We start from the raw sequence: 21,518 nt of genomic DNA on the forward strand, positions 1-21,518 counted from the left end.
AAGCGTAGAATGCCGAATGCAGTTTATCAGTTCTCAGTTCTAATGAAATCTCAATGAGATGTGAAGTTTTTGATATTCATTAGTTTGAATTGGCAACAATTATTGGCAACAATTATATAGTGAGACTTGATTAACAGAAAGAGATAGTGTCACAGAGTTAGAAAGTAAGGGATATTGTATGCTCGAGGATAAAGAGAACAGGATTGAGGATGGGAGGAGTATTAATGAAGAAGAAGAATTGCAACCAGTATGGAGATAAAATTGAGAAGGGTAGTACATTTGAAGCTATTTGGTATGAGATAAAAGTCAATAGGATAAAATATATAGTTGGGTAATGCTATTGGCCAGAGAAAGAGAGAGAGAGACCAAAAGGGGATATAGATGATATTTATTGCCAAATGAGAGAAAAAAGTGGAGTAAATTCCACTCGATAGGGGCATAAATACACTTATTGAGAGATAATTAGCTGAAACAGTATATGATGGGATGGGGGCAGGTTTGTCTGTCTGATGATAGTATCAGAATTTGTACATAACCAAAGGAACCACTTTGCACCCACTAAAAAGAGATTGGTCATAATTAGGGAGTGATCCCATTCTTGACTTGAGAGGTGACTAAACATGTAGAATTGCCTTTTAAGAAGGGTTATATGTAGAACTACAAAGCTGGTGATTATGACAAACTTAGAAAGTGGCTTTTAACAGTGACGTGGCTCAAGAAACAGCAAGAATATTAGTAACGAATGGGAAATAGTCAAGGGGTGTTTGAAGAAAGTAGTGTTCTGACAAATTTTATACTTAGTGTTAGGGAGATAAATTAGGTGGGAGTTAAAATGGATGAGTGGTCATTGAACAGAAGCAGCAAAATAAGAAAATGTTATGATGTAAGGAGAAAGGTAATCAGTACAAAGCACAGTAAGGACAGCTAGCATATTGAGGAAGACATAATGATAGTGTGAGTGAAAATTACGAGCTGAGAAAACTAAAGAAAATTCCATCGAATTCTTTCACTATGTGACAAGAAAAGGAAGAATTACAGAAGAACTTTAATGAACACTAATGTTATGGAGGTGACAGAAGTGGAAGAAATATCACAGGTAATGAGTGATTACTTTTCAAGTTTGGAGATAATGTAGTGATGACCAATGTGACAGGGATGGATGGAGGTGAGAATAGAGGTAGAATTTGAGTTGTTCAGAATATTAAGAAATTTCAGTGTGAATTGAATGCAGCCTTGATCCTGGCTGCATTCAGTTGATGAAATATCAGTCAATGCAGTGGTGAGCTATGGAAATTTTAACAAAGGGCTCGCATCGTCGAGAGAAAAAAAAAAAAAGAGCTGTATTTCACATAAAAACTTTTATTAATACTGCTTGTGTACAAATTCCAATCAAAAAGTATGAGAAGACAATCAACCTCTAAAGGCTATCATTTTTAAACAAATATTTCATGATCTAAACATAAAATATTTGCACATAATCAACTGTGTTAATTTATCTTACATAAGAAAAACATTTTTTAACTATCAAAATATAATAAGAATGAAATCTTTTATATTCTTTCATAAAACATTTGATTGGCTACTGGTTTTACCATACGATTGGCTACCAGAAGGTAGAAGGGTAAAGATCATGCGCTTATTTTATTTTCAAACTTGGGTGCATTCGTTATAGACGAGTTGAAACAATAATTCCAAATAATCTATACACTGCCAAATAGACTAATGTTTGTTAAGTTACCATATGAGTTTGTTGCTTAATATATTTCACTTTCTTTTTTTTTTTGAAAAAAATAAATGTTTTGAGAAAAAATTAACAAAGGGCTTGCTCGAGCCCCTTATAGCTCACCACTAAGTCAATGTGTTATGGTAAAGTGCAAGAGAAATGGCATGCCCCTAACTAGACTATTTAAATCTTAGCATTATGTAGAATGCTATGTAGAATGCAAGGGAGAAGACAGAATACTTCCATTACACAAATGTTTCAAGTTATAGACCAGTTAATATCTCAAGAATGGTTTTTGTTCAAGTATTAGCAAAGTCAGTTAAAGGAATGAATTCAGTAAATGGATGAATAGAAATATAATTTCTCTTGTGGGTGGGTGTGTGTGTGGGGGGGGGTACGGCATGGCTTTAAGAAGGGGAGGTCTTGTCTTAGTAATTCACTTTCTATAATAAAATGACAGCTGACTTGGATAAGGGAAATGGTTTTGCATGATATTGCTGGACTTTGAAAAAGCATTTGACATGACTGGATTGAGCACTAGTACAGGGCTATGTACTAGGGCTGGTCATTTTATACATCAGTGATACTGAGATTGATTTCGGGGGGAGGGGGATATTCAGCTATGCTAAACTGGGGATAGCATCTTGGCAACTAGGTTAATAAAGGCAATGTAGAGGTCCTGCAGGATGACCTAAATAGATTGGTAGTTTGCACAGGATAATGGTTGTCAATTCGTTGTGCTGAGGGGTAAAGTAAAGTTATGTACTTAGGGATGAAGAAATTAGAGGCTGTGTGTTGCATAGATGGAACAGCATGCAAGAAATTGATTAGGCAAGGTTAAGGTAATGGTGGACAGAGAGCTGAAGTTCAGAGGATATATTGCAAACGTGGTCAAAATATTACGAAAAATCACTTGGATCTTACAAAACACACCTTACCAGGAATAAAGAACTCATTCGTCTTTAATGAGGCTTCGATACAACTACATCTGGATCATTTGCATGCAGATCTGGGTTTCTTGGGGATGTGAAAGTGGTGAGAGCATTTAAAGATGAGGGAGCAAAATGGTGACTGGTTCGTGATGTACGCTCATGAAGACAGACTGAAGGTTTGTAAGTTACAAAGTTTATACACTGTAAGTTACTGAAGGCAGTTTTAGAGAAGGTTCTAAAGAAAATTTTCAATATACATGAGAGAAAGCAAGGAGGTCATCTCTGAAAGTTGTGTAAGACTGTGGGTGTAAAGGCTAGATGTTTTCCTAGAGAGTAGTTAATGAGTGGAATAGATTGCCAGAGGTTGTGAGTGCTTTATTGGCAAACAGCTTTAAGGGAAGAGGGAGGGAGGGGGGGAGAGAGAGAGATATTATTTATCATGTCAATAATGATTTGTGTGGGCCACCTGCATTTAGTCATTGGACTCTATGGAGATGCCCATTTAATAATTATAATTATTATTATTATCAGATCTTCAGGGAATCAAGGACTCATTGAGGGGAGGCCGTAGATCCCCCACACCAGATGCCATACTTTTTCTTAAACTCATTCACACTGGAAGCACTCACTATTTCAATAGGCAGATTGCTCCACCCACCCACTCACTTATTGCTCTGTGAGAGAAAAATCTAGATTTTGCCCCTTTCTTAACTGCACTCCAAGTTAACTTGCATGGATGCCTCTGGTCCCCTCTCCTACCATCCTTATAATGAAAAATTTTATGAGATGATAACCTATAATACTGTTTTCAGAAGTTTTATACACCTATCCTCTTTCTCCAGTTTACCAGTGTCTACAGTCCATATAGTCTCAATCTGCCCTCATAATATACATTCCATAATCCCAATATCATCTCTGTTACTTTTCTTTTCACAGCTGCTTTATCTTCTTTGTACTAGGAGACCAAATCTCTGCACAGTAGTCTATGTTCAACTTTTTTTTCCTTCTTAATTTAACACATTTTTATAGTTTATTTCACATTTTGCAGTTACAGTTAAGTAGTCATCTTCTGTTTGCTCCAGGGTAGCTATAACATATCTTTAACTGGTTTCTATATTCTTTTAGATGATTAGTAATAATCAGTTTTGTATTGTTTAAGGTATCATAACATTTCCATAACACTGATACTTTGGCAAATATTTTAGTACCTCAAATTATGTTATCAATTATAAAACCATGCTGTTTACAAAGTCTAACAGTCTTTTGAGTATTTAAATGCATCAGAAAAAATAGTGAGAACTCTAAAGAAAATAAACCTCATTTGAAACTGGCTATCCTTATCTGCTCTCCTAAAGACCCCCCCCCCCCCATACTTCTCTGTTCCAGGTGTTTACAAGGTTCTGTGTTCTTATAGCTTATCTTATTATGGGCAAACTGAGAGATCTGCCAACATCTGTCTTGATGAACACACGAAATACATCTGCCACCATGACTATGACCAGTTAGGCATTGCTGACCATGCTTCGGATGCCTTGCACTAAATCACATGAGGAAAAAACTACTATGCTTCACCACAGCAAATACAAACTTGAAAGAATTTTTTTTAGAATCAGCAGCAGATTTAAAAAACCAGTCTAATCTAAATAAATATGGTTGTGTTAAAACTGCCCAACCACTAAGGCTAGCCAACTTCACTTATAGAGCATGCCCCTCATAGGACTTTAGTCTTCTAGTCCAACTTCTACTTATTGTGTTGTATTTTTTTTATTATTATTATTATTATTTGACACCTCCAGGGAGTCCAAAGACTCATCGAGGGAGAGTGTGCCAACAGCATCGAACGATTGTCCCCCTTCCAACTACTAACCGCGCTCAAACTTACTTAACTGAGCCATTAGTAGCCATTTTACACTTTTAATATTGTATCCGTGATGATGTCTCTGTGATAGAGATAAAATATAGGAATGATTAAACTTGTGTTTAATTATTTTTCTGTGCTGTATTCATTTCATTAAACCTAACTATGAGTTCTCTTTTATTCTTCTTACTTACCTCACCAGCCACTGCATTAATGAGTCGATTACAATTAAATTATCTCTAAACGATATCTTTCATTGTAACATTTTTTAATGATTCTTCCAACATCCACTCTTTTCACTCAATGTCTCCCTGTCCATCTTGACCTTCCCTGTTTGTCCTGTGTTCATTCTCTTCACTCATGCCACTCACCTCTGCATTCACAAGCTCTCCTACTCAACTTACCTTCTGTTCCGTGTCACCTCTTATTTCCTCAGGTCTTCCATTCACTTCAGTCATCACTCTTCTCTCTCTTGCAGCCATAATTTCTCCAGTGACCCAGCAAATCATCCAAATGCAGCCCATCTCTTTTATACAGCTCCATCTTTCACCCAAATTCATCCCACACATTCACAAAATGAATTCCTTTCTCTCCACACATCTCAGCTATCATCCTGTTCATGATCCTTGTTCATCTCATCACTATCATACCTGAGCAACACACTGTTATATTTTACAAACCTCAGCACTCTCCTGATATCCATCCTTACATTCTCCTTGTTGCCATCCAGTTGATTTGTGCCTACTATCATTACCACTACCAACTCTCTTGCTTGCTTCTTCCTCATATCTAGTACTTCAATCACTCTGCTCAATTTACCACCTGGAAAGCAAACTTTATGCACCTTTTCATTTACCACACCTCTAATAATCAAATCCCCCATACATGGTTACTCCAATGCTTACTCATTGGATATCTCTTTTACACTGCTATTCCATCCTTTCTCTCCCTTCCATACCCTGTTAATCTCCTCATTTCACTCCACAATCTCCTTATCTCTTCTCTCCTCTTTGCCAACTCCACATCCATCGACTCAATTTTTAGTACCCATGTTTAGAATTTCTTAAAACTCCTGCTCTTGCAAATAGCATTTAATTATTATGCTCAACAGTGCCATCAATTTTATTAGTGTTTACCATTATACATGTTGTCAGACTGTAATTTCTGTTAATAGTTTTTAGCATTTTAGAAATGTCATCAAGGAAATATTTCAAGCACCAATAACTTTAACCAAAAGCAATATTTTGAATATCTTTGCCATTTAATGCAACTGTGTTATGTGGGTGTAGAAGAAAGGGCGAATTTACGTGTGAAATGTTTAAATATATATATATAGTTTAGGTGTATAACATTTACTTGAAATGAAAAAATAAATTTAAAAAAAAAAAAAAAGTGAAATAGTTAAAATAAAACATATACAAGTACACTGCCGATTTTCAGGCATCCTTAGTTCCAGATCTCCCTGGATTTAGCTGCTTTGCTTTACCACTGAGGGCATGCAATAATAATTATCATCATCATCAATACAGCAGTGATCCACTAATTCTACCTCTCCCATGTCTTTAAAGCACTGTGGACCACTAGAAACTTAAATATTAAATGTAAATATGAATTTAAATAATTTAATGAAATGCATACTTTAGTACAGATAGAAAAGATAAGAGTTTATCAGTACAGTATAAATGAAAACAGGTTTATTAATTACTGTACTTAAAAATAATATTACAATAGCAATGCTTCTATAGAGTAAAATTTAGAATTTTATTGGGATTATAAAACTAATAACCCAAAAGCCTGGAAGTTGAGAGCTGCTTGGATTACTATGTTTCATAGCTGATTCATTGTGGATCTTTGATATTGAATGGGGAACAAAACATATTGAAGTGCAGTTATTTAATGTGATTTGATCTTTCCCTGTGTAGTATTTCATCCATCCATCAAAGGTATGTTGCTCTACCCCTCTGATTAATTCAACCATCAACTCAATTAGCCAGCCAATTGTAACTTTTCATATACATTTCTTTTGTTTTCATCTTCATGACTTTTATTATTTTTATCTGGATACAGAACATTTACAATTCAGTTTCAAAGTTAGCATTGTTAATGAACAACAAGTGTTTCTTCATCAAATTTTCATCCACTCAACCATATTTTCTTCATTAAGCCTCCTTACTCTACCCTTGGCAGCAGGATAAATATATTTTTGCTTACTTAAACAACTCATGAACAACTTCTTTCTGCTTTGCTACATTAAATTCTATAAAGCCATTGCCAACATTTTTATCAGGAAAGTTATCAAACTTCAAGATAGGCCACAACTTATGCCTATTTCTTCAGTGTTGAGGCTTATACCTTCTCCCAGGTATACTAGTGATGAACCATAGCACTTCCTTCATGTTAAATTCTTTAATAAACATCTCTATAGGCTTGCCAGCATTTCATGAAAGCGAGCAATACTTTGCCTCCACAGAGCATAATATTCCTTGGTCTTGCAACTGCATAAACCTTTTTTTTACACAGGAGATCAGCTTCAGGGTGGGCTGAAAAGTTGTTGAGAATGAGAAGAATTTTGCAATCTTCTGGTAAGCTGGAATCTTGTAATCTTCTGGATGTGCATTCTGCTCAGGCACAGAAGAACTTTTCAAACCATTCTGATATAATCTTGGTGATAATCCAGCCATTCTATTTTAATGCCTTTCATCTGTGCCTTTCTACCTATTTGGGCCCTAGGACAGTACTCTGTCATCTGTCACTAAACTAGTAACTCTTCAGCTTCTAGTTTAGCAAATTCATCCACATACCCTATAGTTTTTTCATGGTTTCTGGACCATTTTTTGCCACACACATTTCATGGATAGAAATTCTATGGTGCTTCTTAAATCTTTGACGCTGTCCTTCACCATATTCACACTCACTTTCTAATATAAGCTCTTTATGGAATAACTTAGCCTGTTCCATTAACATGCTGACAAGCTACCCCATAACTCCAATATTGTTGAAACCATTCCATCATCATATGATCATGCTCAGTACTCTCCATTTTTCATAATTTTTCTAACATTCCTTTGCTTCTTGGAATCACTATGTCCGCAAAAAACTTTCAGTATTTGCTTCTTAATATCATAAATCTGAAGGTAAAGAACATTTACCTTCAGAGTTTAAAAGATCAAAAATAATAGCTATTTTGAAGCCAGGTAAACCAAATGAACAGGTAGAGAGTTATCGACCAATCACTTTAAGCATGTGTCTTAAATTATTGGAGAAACTTTTACTGAACAGAATAGGCCCAAAAATAATGGAACATATATCTATTGAACAGGCAGGATTCAGACCAAATAGAAGCACTATAGACAAGGTCCTATCTTTGACTACATATATAGAAGTAGGATTTCAGCAGCACCTTAAAACTTCAGTTGCTTTTATAGATTTCACTGCCTCCTGTGATACAGTTTGGAGGCAGGGCCTCATTTATAAACTACTTAAGGTTACATGATGCAAAACAACAACTGCGCTTATCAATAATATGCTCAGTAATAGGTTATTCCAGTTGTTATGGGAACCAACACAAGTGGAAGCAAATGTCTGAATAATTGGCTTCCCCTGGGCTCTGTCCTTTCTCCGATGTTATTTAGCTTATATATTGCTGACATGCCAGATACCATATCCAGAAAATTTGGATATGCAGATGATTGGGCTCTAGTAACAAGTAGTGGCTCAATAGAAACTACAGATCCAACCCTGACAACTGACCTGGACTCTCTCTTGGTAGATATTTCAGGAATTGGTGTCTTCAACTGAATACCAACAAGTCTGAGACCTGCTGGTTCCACCTTAATAACAAACTTGCCAATAGAGAACTTCAGGTTTACCTTAATGGACAACTTCTTCAACACAACAGTACCCCAAAGTATTTGGGAATAACCCTTGATAGGTCTCTGACATTTAAAAAACACCTCTTGAACACATCGGCTAAAATCAAGACTCGCAACAATATAATTCAGAAACTGACTGGAACATCTTGGAGAGCTTCTGTGATGACGCTTAGATGCTCAGCTCTTGGCCTTGTATTTTCCACCACTGAATATGGAGCTCCAGTGTGGATTAACAGTGCACACACCTATTTGGTTGACAAACAGCTCAATAATACTATGCATCTTATTTCAGGGACATCAAGAGTACTCCTATAGAATGGCTCCCTATTTTAAGCCATATTCCTCCCCCACCGTTAAAAAGGAGCCAATGCCTTATGTAGTGAGTATAGGAAAATCCAGGAAAACCCCCATCTTCCAGTGCATAGAGATGCTTCAAATTTAATAAATAGATTGAAATCGAGATATCTTCCTGTTAGTACTGCTATAAGACTGCTAGAGGACAATTTTTAAATCACTCAAGAATGGAGATGCCAGTGGGAGGTGTTTGCAGAACCTTCCCTGCATTGAAGAACAACCACCTGGATATGACCTCCCACATAAAACTTGGATTACTCTAAATGGACTAAGGACTAACCACAGTTGATGTGCAGACTTTTTTTATAACTGCCAGAAAATTCGTTCCCCACAATGTGACTGTAGAAGTGAGAAGCAGAAACTTGGTGAATATGACCATTTGCCATATTCGCCAAGAATACCCACTGAGAGCATACGAAGGAGACAAGATTTCCTGGTTCCAACACTTGCGACTATTGACTGAATGAATGACTTACGTATTATTATTATTATTACTCCAAGACCTCACGGAGTCAAAGACTCATCTGGGAGGTCCTGTTATCACACACATAGCTCATACCGTGCCTTGAACATATTCAAACTCCTTGCAGACACCACACTCTCAGGCAAGGCATTCCAATCATTTACAACTCTGCACGAATAAAACCTGCCTCTCACTCGCCTACTCACACCCTCTTTATACAGTTTCCAGGGATGACCTCTGGTTCTCCCCTGATCTCCCACTATTTTCTGTAGAACTTCTCTAGCATTGATCCTATAACAACCCCTTACCAACTTGTAGGTCTCTATCATATCTCCCCTCTTCCTCCTGTCCACCAGACTCTTCAAATTACATCTTCTCAATCTTTCCTCATACTTGACACTCCAGAGATCAGAAACTACCTTAGTCAATCGCCTTTGGACCCTTTTCAACATCTCTTCCTCTTTCTGAAAACCAGGTGACCAAATCTGGGAACAACAGTCCATGTGTGGCCTAATCAAAGCCTTATACAACGGAACAAGATTTTCCCTACTTCTACACGTCAGTGTTCCCCGGATCATTCCCAGAAGCCTTTGTGTTGTCTTCACAATTTTGGCAATGTGTCCCCTAAATTTCAGATCCTTATCCACTATCACCCCCAGATCTCTTATTTCTTGTACCTCCAACAATATATCCTCACCAAGCATAAATTCTGCATCCCATTTTTGTTTTCCAAATTTTAAAACCTTACATTTTGCAACATTGAACTCACATCCCCAGATATTACAAGATATAAACCTGTAATATCTGACTGTTAGAAGAATATAATTTTCATATTTTACTTTCGTAATTTCTGCTGGAGTTGTTGGTATATTTAATGTGTTTGTGCTATATACATATATTTAGAGATGCCGAGTTTAGATTTTATATATGTGTTAGGGCGGCTCCGCCCCTCTGACGCCTATGGCGCCCAACCCCCCGAGTTCCGGACTGGTAGGCCGGTTCTCCTTGAATTCTGATGACTTGAATTTTGAAGACTCGACACTCAGGGTAGCCCTGAGTTTCAAATAACTTGACAAAAAACGTTACAAAAAAGGCTTATCATTTTTTGCCTGTGATACCTGAAGAAGTTGAATCATTCAACGAAACTAGTATATCTTAATATTAAACCTTGTTGTTTTTTCGTTCTCGGTATATAGTCATACAAACTAATATATATATATATATATGTATATGTCTATTTAAGTGTTATTTCCAAGAAATATGGTGAACTCGGCAAATTTAGTTTCCACAACTGGCAAAAACGGGGTCTATCGGCAAACGATGGATGTTATGCCTGGCATAAGAAGAAATGAGGCTTCTCAGGTCATTAACTTATGAAATCCTGAAATGGACAATGAGGATGGGATCCCAAGTATTCAGGAAAATGGTAAGAAAATAAGTCATCCAAGAGAGAATGAGATAGAAACTATACATGTTGCAACTTGGAATGTAAGAACAATGTTTAGAGCTGGTAAATTAGAGAACTTGAAGAAAGAAATGGAGAGGAATAAATTGGATGTGGTTGGTCTAAGTGAAGTCAGGTGGGAAGATATAGGAGATTTTGAAAGTGATGGTTATAGAATTATATATTCCTGTAGAACACGGGGGGGGGGGATGGAGTATCATTTGTTTTGAATGAAAAGGTTAAAAATTCAGTAGAAAAAATAATATATAAAAGTGACAGAGTGATTATGATTAAACTGAAAGCAAAGCCTGTGGACATAATGATTATACAGATATATATGCCCACAAGTGACCATGATAAAAATGAAGTAGAAGAGATATATAATCAAATAGAAGAGATAATGGAGGAAGACAGAACTAAAAGGTGTACCATCTGGATGGGAGACTGGAATGTGGTGGTAGGTGAAAAAGTAGAGAAGGGAATAACAAGAAGATATGGCCTTGGGAAAAAGAATGAGAGAGGTGAAAGACTTACAGAGTTTTGTAAAAGACACAAACTAATCATTGGTAATACTTGGTTTAAACTTCCAAAGAGAAGAAGATATACATGGAAAATGCCAGGTGATATCGCAAGATACCAGATTGATTATATGTTAATACAAAACAGGTACAGAAACAGTGTAAAAAGGATATCAACATATCCAGGAGCTGATATTGACTCAGACCATAATTTGCTTGTTATGGAATTAAGAATACAATATAAGAAAATAAACAAAGGTAAAAGCATGAAAAGGTGGAACCTAGAAAAACTCAAAGGAGATGCAGGTAGGAAATTCAGAGAAGAACTGGAAAATAAAATAAGGAACAAAGAGAATATAACTGAAGAAACTATGGATGTTAATGCAAAATGGAATCAACTGAAAAACTTGATATATGAAACAGCTGCTGAAAACATAGGTTTTGTGGAAGGGAAAAGAATTAAAAAGCCATGGATTACAAATGAAACGATAAGAAAAATGGAAGAAAGAAGAAGATGGAAAAATGTAAACACTGAAGAGGGAAGAAGAAAATACAAAGTATTAAATAATGAACTGAGAAGAGAAACTGATAAAGCTAGAGAGGAATGGTTAAAAACAGAATGTAAAGAAATTGAAGAAATGGAAAAAAGGGACGATATGATAAAATGTTTGAAAAAGCAAAAGAAATTACAAATATTAAAAAAAGCATAAGAAATCTGCCATTAGAAGATAAGCAAGAAAAACTGATTTATGATATTGAAATACAGGGTGAAAGATGGAAGGAATACATCGAAGAACTTTATGCAAAAAATGAAAGACCAACAAAAATTGAATTGGAAGAGCAAAATGAAATCTCAACAGAAGAAAGAGCTCCTGAAATACTAAAGAGAAAAGTAGAAACAACAATTAAGGAATTAAAAAGTGGAAAGATGGAAGGAGTGGATGGAATACCTAGTGAAATCCTAAAACAACTGGAGAACAAAGGTATAACAGAAACATGGAAACTCTGAAACCTCATTTACAAAACAGGAGCATGGCCTGAAGATTTCACAGAGAGTATTCTTATACCAATTGAAAAGAAAAGCAATCCTGCTAAGTGCAGTGACTACAGAACTATAAGCATACTCTCACATGCCTCCAAAGTACTGCTAAGAATATTAAATCAAAGATTGTATAGAGTGGAGTATTTTCTGGGGGATGATCAATTTGGATTTAGAAAAGACAGAGGAACCAGAGATGCAATTGGAATAATGAGGACCATATGCAAAGGGAATATAGAAGTAAATAAAGAAGTTTATATTTGTTTCATCGACCTTGAAAAAGCATTTGACATGGTGAAATGGGAAAATCTGATGGAAATATTATGCAAAATAGGTTTAGATTGGGGAGACCGAAGGTTAATGGCTGAATTATATATGAACCAGACAGCCATAATAAAGACAAAAGTAGGAAAAACTAAAAAATGTGTAATTGGCAGAGGTGTAAGACAGGGATGCTGCCTGTCACCGACGCTCTTCAATATATTTGCAGAAGAAATGATAAAAGAAGCATTTTATGAAGAGGAAAGAGGAATCACTATTGGAGGAAGAACAATACAAAATATTAGATTTGCAGTTGATCAAGCAATATTAGCTAATACCGAAGATGAACTACAGCACCTAATGCAAAAATTTGAAAATATATGCAAGAAATATGGTATGAAAATTAACACAAAGAAAACAAAAGTGATGAGAGTCTCCAGGAAACCAGGAAGTATCAAGGTGATGATGCATGGAGAAAGTGTAGAGCAGGTGAGACAATACAAATACCTTGGTAGTATAATACAAGAAAATGGAAAATGTAACATGGAAATAAAAGAAAGAATTAACAAAAGAAAATGCCTTTTATAGCAAGAAAAATTTGTTTATTAATAAAATGAATAGAAATCTAAAGAAAAGGCTTATTAAGTGCTATATTTGGAGTATGACCTTATATGGGTCAGAAACATGGACAATTAAGAAGAAAGAAGCTAAAATGTTGGAGGCATTTGAAATGTGGTTATGGAGAAGAATGGAGAAAATAAAGCAGAGTGAAAACATCACCAATGAAGAAGTATTACAAAGAGTTGAAGAAGAAAGGAATTTACTAAAGACCATAAGAAGAAGAAAGCATAACTGGATAGGACATGTATTAAGAGGAGACAGCCTACTGAAAAGAATGGTAGAAGGGAAAATTGAAGGAAAGCGACCGAGAGGAAGAAGACGACTAACGATGCTTGATGATATAATGGGAACAAGAAGATATCAGGAAATGAAGGAGGAAGCAAGAGACAGAGGAAATTGGGGAAAGTGAATCTGCTGAGTTATACCATTGGACCTGTCAAGAGACAGAACACTAATGATGATGATGATGATGTCTATTTATATTTTCCCTCCAATATTATATACACACTGTTATAATTGTCACTGACACTGTATATGTTTCTTTTTCTTGCGATGTAATAGCCATACTATAAATAAATAATATCATAAACAGTTGTGATGAGCCAGTATCATATAGTTTCTGCAAACATCATGAACAGGGTACTTCTATCTACAGGTAATAGACAAAAAAAAAAAAAGGAAAGAGTGACATGTTTTGATTAACATGACATTGGTCTGCTGTGGGCATTTAGTACACCTGTATTCTTTGAGGAAGGGACTCTCTCGGTGCTTGGAACTCAACAGGAGGAATTTTGGAAGTGGGAAACATTGCCCTGAGAACTCGCTCCAAAATGTCCTATAAATGTTCTATAGGATTTAAGTCTGGCAATTGGGATGGCCATGGCAAACAGCACACCTCACTGTCATGTTCCACAAACCACTGGGTGACCACAGGATAATGGGAGCATTATGTTGTTGAAATGGGACTGACTGCATAGAAGAAAAGTGTGTCAACTTGGGATGATGATCACTTATGATTGAAAGACAACATGCAGCATCCACTTTGTCTTCCAGTATAAGTGGACCCAAACCATGCCATGAGAATGTGCCCCAGACCATTACAGGTATTAATTAAAGTTTTTTTATCATTAATATTCTAGTATACGTTGTCATTTTCTGAAAAAATTAAAAGCTATGTAATCATTCTGAACTTTATATGCACACTACTATGTTAGCACTGTTTTCCACTGAACAACAACAAAAAACAACAACTATAATCTATGTTTTTGTAGTTATGCGATGATCAGCATTCATTTGGTAAAGTATGAAGAATCTACCCAAACCTTTCACAATTGGAAACAAGCTCTGGCTGGTAAGCTTCCTTCAACTGATGCCACGTACATATTTGTCCATTTGCAGCAAAAATTGTGAACATCGATTCATCAGACCATATTGCATCCCTCCACTGTTGTGTAGTCCACTGCCTGTGTAATCCAATGGTGCAAAGAATGCAACGACATGCGTTGATGGTGGTGGTGGGAGTCAAAGGCTTGTGTATGGCCACCCGACCGTGATATTCAACTCTGTGTAGTTCCCAGCACAGTTTATCAAAATATTTTGAAAAATACTCGTCAATGAAATAAGGATGGATTTATAATATCTTGTGTTATTGTGTTGTGATTTATAATAAAGCAAATTTTGTTCAAATTTGCTTTAATGTTAATCAGCCATATAAACAAAAAATGATTTATATACATAAGTATGTTCGCATGCACACATCCCTACTATATATATAATTAGCACACCTTGTATTGTTGAAGATTGTTTTGTTTTATCTTGCCTTTCTTCATATAAACAAACTATTTTCCTTTCTTTTGATGCTAACACATTAATGTTTTCCTTTCAGAGGCTGAAGAAAATGCCACCACATATGCCAGAACATGCAATGACAAGGTAATTTAAATTATTATATTATTTTTTAAATCAAGATAATCTTTATATATTCTTTATCTCTACTTGGTCATTTAAATGAAAAGAATTATTAACCATCGAAATTTAGTCACATTTTTTCAAATACTACATGTTTTTACATATATTACTCGAATCACATAGAGTAACTATTTTGCAATTTTCACTGGGAGGGAAAACAAGATTGAAGGAATATTAAAAGTAATATTAGCTGCTAATTTATTAATAATTTAATAATATTATTATTATATCAGTTATTGAGTTTATTAAACAAGGTTATAACATGCCAAAACACTGAAGAATGGAAGGTTTTAGAAAAGGAAGATCCTGCATAAATCCTATATTCAGCCTCAAACTACTAATGGAGAAAAGAAGAGAATTCAACTTACCAACATACCTGGCATTCATAGATTTTATATATATAAATTGAGACGATAGACAGATATGAACTCTTTTGATATATTAAAAAACCACTTGCCTATAAATTTATTAAAACCACTCTATAGTCTATATGAGAAAACAGTAATAAGCATAAAGCCCTTCAAAGCAGTGATTATTCCAAATCTATCACCATTCCATATATCTGGGGCACATCTTAAAAAAATCCTAAGGGAATATGACCTTACAACCAGTTACAGACCACATAAGAAATTGGCATCTCTTATCTGCTCCACCAAAGACCAGCCACATCCGCCTAGACCTACCAGGAGTATTACAAGGTCCCTTACAGTTGGAAACTGCCTTACTGTGGCCAAACAAGCAGTACAGCCAATATCGGAATATCCAAACACATGGACTACATCAGGTTCCACCAATAAAAACTTTCCAAACCTCAACAAATTTGGGAAGCATACATTTTAAGATCAGCCCAATGGCCCAAACAACTCAATTTAGCTGCCCACTATGAAGCACTGTTTAGGACTCCAGGCCTGACTTCTGTTGCCTTTATTAGGCCTTGCTTGCCAAGGGTTAGTGCCTGCATGCACATATCATTGTTTTTTGTGATCCCAAAATATTGGAAGGTATTAATTCAAGTTTTTTTATCATTAATATTCTAGTATACGTTGTCATTTTCTGAAAAAATTAAAAGCTATGTAATCATTCTGAACTATATGCACACTACTATGTTAGCACTATTTTCCACTGAACAAAAAAACAACAACTATAATCTATGTTTTTGCAGTTATGCGATGATCAGCATTCATTTGGTAAAGTATGAAGAATCTACCATATTTAAGTAGTAAGTTTAATACACATACTGGCCACTGAATTAGAAACTTTTATTTAACACCATGTTGGACCTCCTTTAGCCTGAATTACAGCACATATGTGGTTTGACATAGATTTCACAAGGTGTTGGATTGCATCTTTGTCTACAACATACCAGGGATTCACCAGAACAGGTCCTTTAACTGGCTTAGATTTGATGGAAGAGGCCTATTCTCCCAGGTCTGGTTTTCTAATATGTCCCATACATTCTCAATGGAGTTCAGATCTGGGCTTTGTGGTGACCATGGAAGAGGTGGAAATTGCTGTCATGCTCACTGAACTGCTGCTGAACAATTCTTTGTAATGGATAGTAGCATTGCCATTGATAAAGCAACTGTCACCTGCCAGATAAAAATTCGACATTGCAGGATGGATTTGATTTGCAACAATGTTCAGATATTCCTTGAAGAATACCTGACCTTCTAGCAATATCAGTGGAACTGTTGGTTGATTCCATAAAAGCTACAAGGTCAACAATGTGGCAAGAACAATCTCCAGAGGCTCTGAACTTAAACGAATCTCTTCCTTCCAGCTTACATCTTGACTGGCAAAGATGAAAGACATTGAATAGACTTCATTCCAGAATGGGAAGATCAAAGCAGAATATGGCCAGATGGGGCTACACAGACAATGACAGCTGCTCATGTGGTGAAATACAAACCATGGATCATCTTCTGCAATGTTGCTTAATAGACATTAATAATATATCCCGAGAAGATTTAATGCAGTGTAATGAAACAGTTTTAAAGTATATTAGTCATTGGATGAGTGAAATTTGACATTTTGTTTTTTTTGCTTAATATTTCATGCAAGTGTGACATTTTTATCTTTTAATGTATGCTTTTAATCCCTATTCTTTTAACACTTTCATTGCCAAGCTGAAAATTGGAATTTCATGTGGTGGCCACATTTTTTTTATATTTTTATTTAGTTAGCAACGCCCATGCGATAACACATGATCGGCCGTCTGGTGAGAACTCGCAGCACATTCATTGCCAATCACGCGATATCGCGTGATTGGCAATGAACGTGCTGATGTCTATTTTTTTAAATGTATGCGTTAAATCATTTATATGTATGCGCTTACGTTTTCTGTAATTCGCACACGAAATAAATAAGCCCATTCTGTACCAACAAAGATGGTGTCGTGATGTGGGGGCACATCACGACACCTTCTTTGAAAAGCAAGTTTAAAAACAAGCGTGTTTAAAAAGCAAGCTGGGTTCATTTCTTCATGGGGCTCCTGCCAAACTCTCCACCTGCCGTCAGTACAGAACAAAGTTGACCATGACTTGTCGGACCACATGAATTTTTTCCCATGTCCAGTCAAGGTGTTCCTGACACCACTCTAGATGAACTTTCCAGTTCTTCACAGAAATCAGTGGTTTTTTCTATAGACATGCGACTGCCAATACTGATTCCTTTAAATCTCTGCACATAGTCTGATGAGATATGGATTGGGAACAACTTTCGTTAAAGGCTTCAGTCAATTGCTACACACAAGAAGTTTGTAGCAATTGACTGAAGCTTGTCCATACAAGCCTTTTCAGACAATGCTGATCTCATTCCTGAAAACTGTCTTTGGACCACAGTTAAGTCTCTTAGACAAGCAATGTGGGTTCTTTTTCTTTTCATTAAATTCCCCGGATATCTCACCTTTTTGAGAAACCAGTTGGTTCTTCTGTTTTCAAAAATTGTGGCTCCAGCTAGATGGGCACCCACAATCAGCCCTTTGAAAGATCCTTTGTTTTCCTTATTGGGATCAACACTATTAACAATTACCATCAGCATTCTTAAATGGTTGCCTAGAACATGTGGTGATGCATGTTACCAAGTTTTATATATATGCTGCGTAAGGGACATTTGTATACATCTGCATAAAGGTTTCTAATTCAGTGGCAGATATGTTTATGTATAAATGAAGATTATTACTTGACCTTTTGACCTTCATATTAATGTCATCATCTTAATATGAAGTATATTAATACTTTTCATTTAGGTCCCATTAAGATGCACACACACACACACACACACACACACACACACACATGCTACATTACAGTCCACACAATATGCCAAAGTATTACTAGTTTGGTCAACTGTCAACACTACTGGCTTGACCTCTAGTGGAAAAAAAACCTAGAATTCTGTTATTTATAATGCTAGAGATTGATATCGGCTAATTAAATAAAAAAAACAACAGCATTAGTGGTAGCCAATTTAATATATGAAATAAGAGCTTAAATTCTTGAAATTATCAATATTTGAAATTATTTCTTGTAGTCAGTTGGGGATTGTTGAAATTGAAATGGATAGAATATGTGCCATCCATATTCTTGAAATTTTTAGGCCATCACATTGCAATTATAGGGACTGGTTAGAATTTTCAGGCCCCTTAAATTTACATTCATACCAAGTATTGACACGATGTAAGGAACATGCTTTTAATGGAAGCTTTCAAATAACTTGGTCTAATACCTCCACTTTAAAACCCAGTTTGACTCAGAAATTTAACAGATAAGCTTAGGTGTTGATGGTTATTCATGACTTATTTTTCACGGTATTAACAACACCACAAACACTTTTAACAACAAAGATGTTTTATTAACGCTTATATTTCGCTGATTTTCAACTCAACATCATCAGAGCACAACACACATCTCACTCACTCACTGTCTCGTTTACATGTGTGTTGTGCTCTGATGATGCTGAGTTGAAAATCAGTGAAATATAAGCGTTAATAAAACATCTTTGTTGTTAAAAGTGTTTGTGGTGTTGTTAATACCGTGAAAAATAAGTCATGAATGACTCAGAAATTGAAAACCAGAAACACACTTCCATTTCTAGATACACATCACCTATCTTCTATCATGCAATCTACCCTTCACTATCTACATAATCCTACACTTACTGGCCATTGCATACGTGTCAACTCTTATGACTACCCAGCACAAAAAGTTTGGGTCATTGATACATTCAAAAAACAGAACAGAGCAATAATAATTATCAGCAATACTTTTATAAGTAATGGTTATAGCAAAATACTATCAATAAAATTGTTCCCAATTCTATCTAAAAATAAAATTAAAAAAAAAAAATAATATAGATTACAATAAAATCATAGCCACTCTGTACATTAAAGGGAAGGGATATCTGAGAAGAAAGACAGAATGCTACACAGATACAATCTTAATGTCACCTTTAGCCACCTTGACGTCAATATGGATAAAATACATCACTCCTCATACACTTCGTATCCATCATATATTTCAATGTGATATCAATGGTATTACAATTTTAATATGCACTTCACATCCATGGTAACCTTGATGTATACATGTCTTGGCTAATTGGATGGTTAAACGTCTATAAAATTAAAGGACTTATTTAATCACTGCAGGAGTCTTACAAGTCTGGTCTCTCACCCAACCTATTCCTGCTGTATATAAATGCCTTACTCCAGCAAACTATTAACCCAGTACATAGTTTTGCTGACAACAGCATATTGCATTCCTGCCGTTCGTTTTAAAACCCAGCAGTGCACAAACTACCACAATCTCCAGAGCCTTAACTATTACAAATCTCCAAAACATTCATCAATGGGGTTTGGATAATCTTGTCAATTTCAATGCAAGCAAAACACACAACTGCCTTATTACACACACACACACACACACACACACACACACACACACACACACACACACACACACACACACACACACACACACACACACAAAAAGAACCTTTCTCTTCCAGCCTTATTTTTGACAGCATTCTCATGCATGAAGAGACTTATCTTCTTGAGATAACATGAACCTCATATCTCTCTTGGCACAAACATATTACAAATATTGCTGCCTCTGCCTCCAAAAAATTAGGTTTTTTATCACTCGAGGCATTACGTTAACTCCAAACAACTTCTAACTGTATACAAATCGCAAATCAGTCATCTAACCATTGAATATTGTTCCCATATGTGGGGTGGTGACCCCCTCTCCCCCCTAAGAGCCTTCTAAAAGATACTGGACTCTGTACAGAAAAGGGCAATCAGGCACTATTTCACTCACTTTTACACAGATACTCAGTTTCTGCTGCTTGCATCTTCTACAAATACTTCTACGATCGCTGTTCATCAGAATTAGCATTCAGTAATACACCCACTCTCTGTCAAATCAGTTCAAATGCATGCAGCAATCGATCAACACTCCCTTACAGTGCATCTCCAAACTCATAGAACACATTTCTCTTCCTCCTTTTCATTTATCCTTTCCAATTCTGCCCTTGGAACAGTTTGCTATCTTATGTGTTTCCCAAGGAATACAATCCACAGCTGTTCAAGATAAATGTGAACAAGTTCCTTCTTGCCCATCCGTTATAGTAGTATACTATAGGTTGACCAACCTCTCCTCCAAGGATTCCCCCTCCCATATGTTCTGAATCCATTTCATCTGTAACTTGCCATATATAGATTAAACAGAGCACATAATTTTATTCCAGGAAAAAAAAATGATATAAAATTTAATAATTATGGAAAATCTGACATTTCTAATCATGTCCTGATATAAGAAATAGGTAGTACACCTATTTCTTACTGTAAGAAATAGATGTACTAAAAGAAGGTGCCACTATAAGAAGGCGGCCCCTTCTTATGATGCCGTCTTCTATCAGAGGTCAGCAACCATCTTGGCAAGTGAACTATGTTCTTGCATTGATCTGAGCAGTTGTATGCTGCTCTTTCCTGTCCATGTCTTGATGTTGTCAAACCAAGATATTCTTTTTCTTCCTCTAGCTCCTTTGCCATCAATTCTTCCTATCAAAATGGTTTGTAGAACCTGAGCAGTAACTTGGGATATTAATAATTTCAAGAATTTCAGCTCTCATTTCAGATATTGATTTTGCTGACACTAATGCTGTTTTTGATTTAATTAACTGATGTGGTGATCCCAGCAATATAAATAACATGACTTAACTTTGATGTAGTATTTTTGGGTGTTAATGGTTGACCAAATTAGTGATATTTGGCAGTACTGTGTGCATTGTAATGTAGCTTGTCTCTTTGTACAGACATGGGTAATCCAGATGATAACTTTAATATGAAGGTCAAAAAATATTGACTAATTATCTTGGTTTATATTAATTATTCCCACTAATTGGCACCTTAATTTACCATAATGAAAAAGCCTATAACTTACATAGTATAATTCATTACCTCCA

At 35.8% G+C, this 21,518-nt stretch overlaps 1 protein-coding gene across 3 annotated transcripts in view; it reads left to right on the forward strand.

The window, feature by feature from the left end:
• The window catches only part of LOC150103434 (lon protease homolog 2, peroxisomal-like), a 641,828-nt gene that overhangs the window by 247,659 nt on the left and 372,651 nt on the right, over nucleotides 1-21,518 (forward strand). For all 3 annotated transcript variants that reach the window (XM_090397545.1, XM_090397547.1, XM_090397544.1), the window contains exon 8: nucleotides 14,971-15,017. In XM_090397545.1, coding sequence (XP_090253671.1) covers nucleotides 14,971-15,017 — 47 coding nt within the window. The remainder of the gene's footprint in view (nucleotides 1-14,970; nucleotides 15,018-21,518) is intronic.

Source organism: Typopeltis vanoorti, chromosome 9, assembly GCF_054136105.1.
Source record: "Typopeltis vanoorti isolate ZY-2024b chromosome 9, IOZ_Tvanoo_1.0, whole genome shotgun sequence".
NCBI lineage: Eukaryota > Metazoa > Arthropoda > Arachnida > Uropygi > Thelyphonidae > Typopeltis > Typopeltis vanoorti.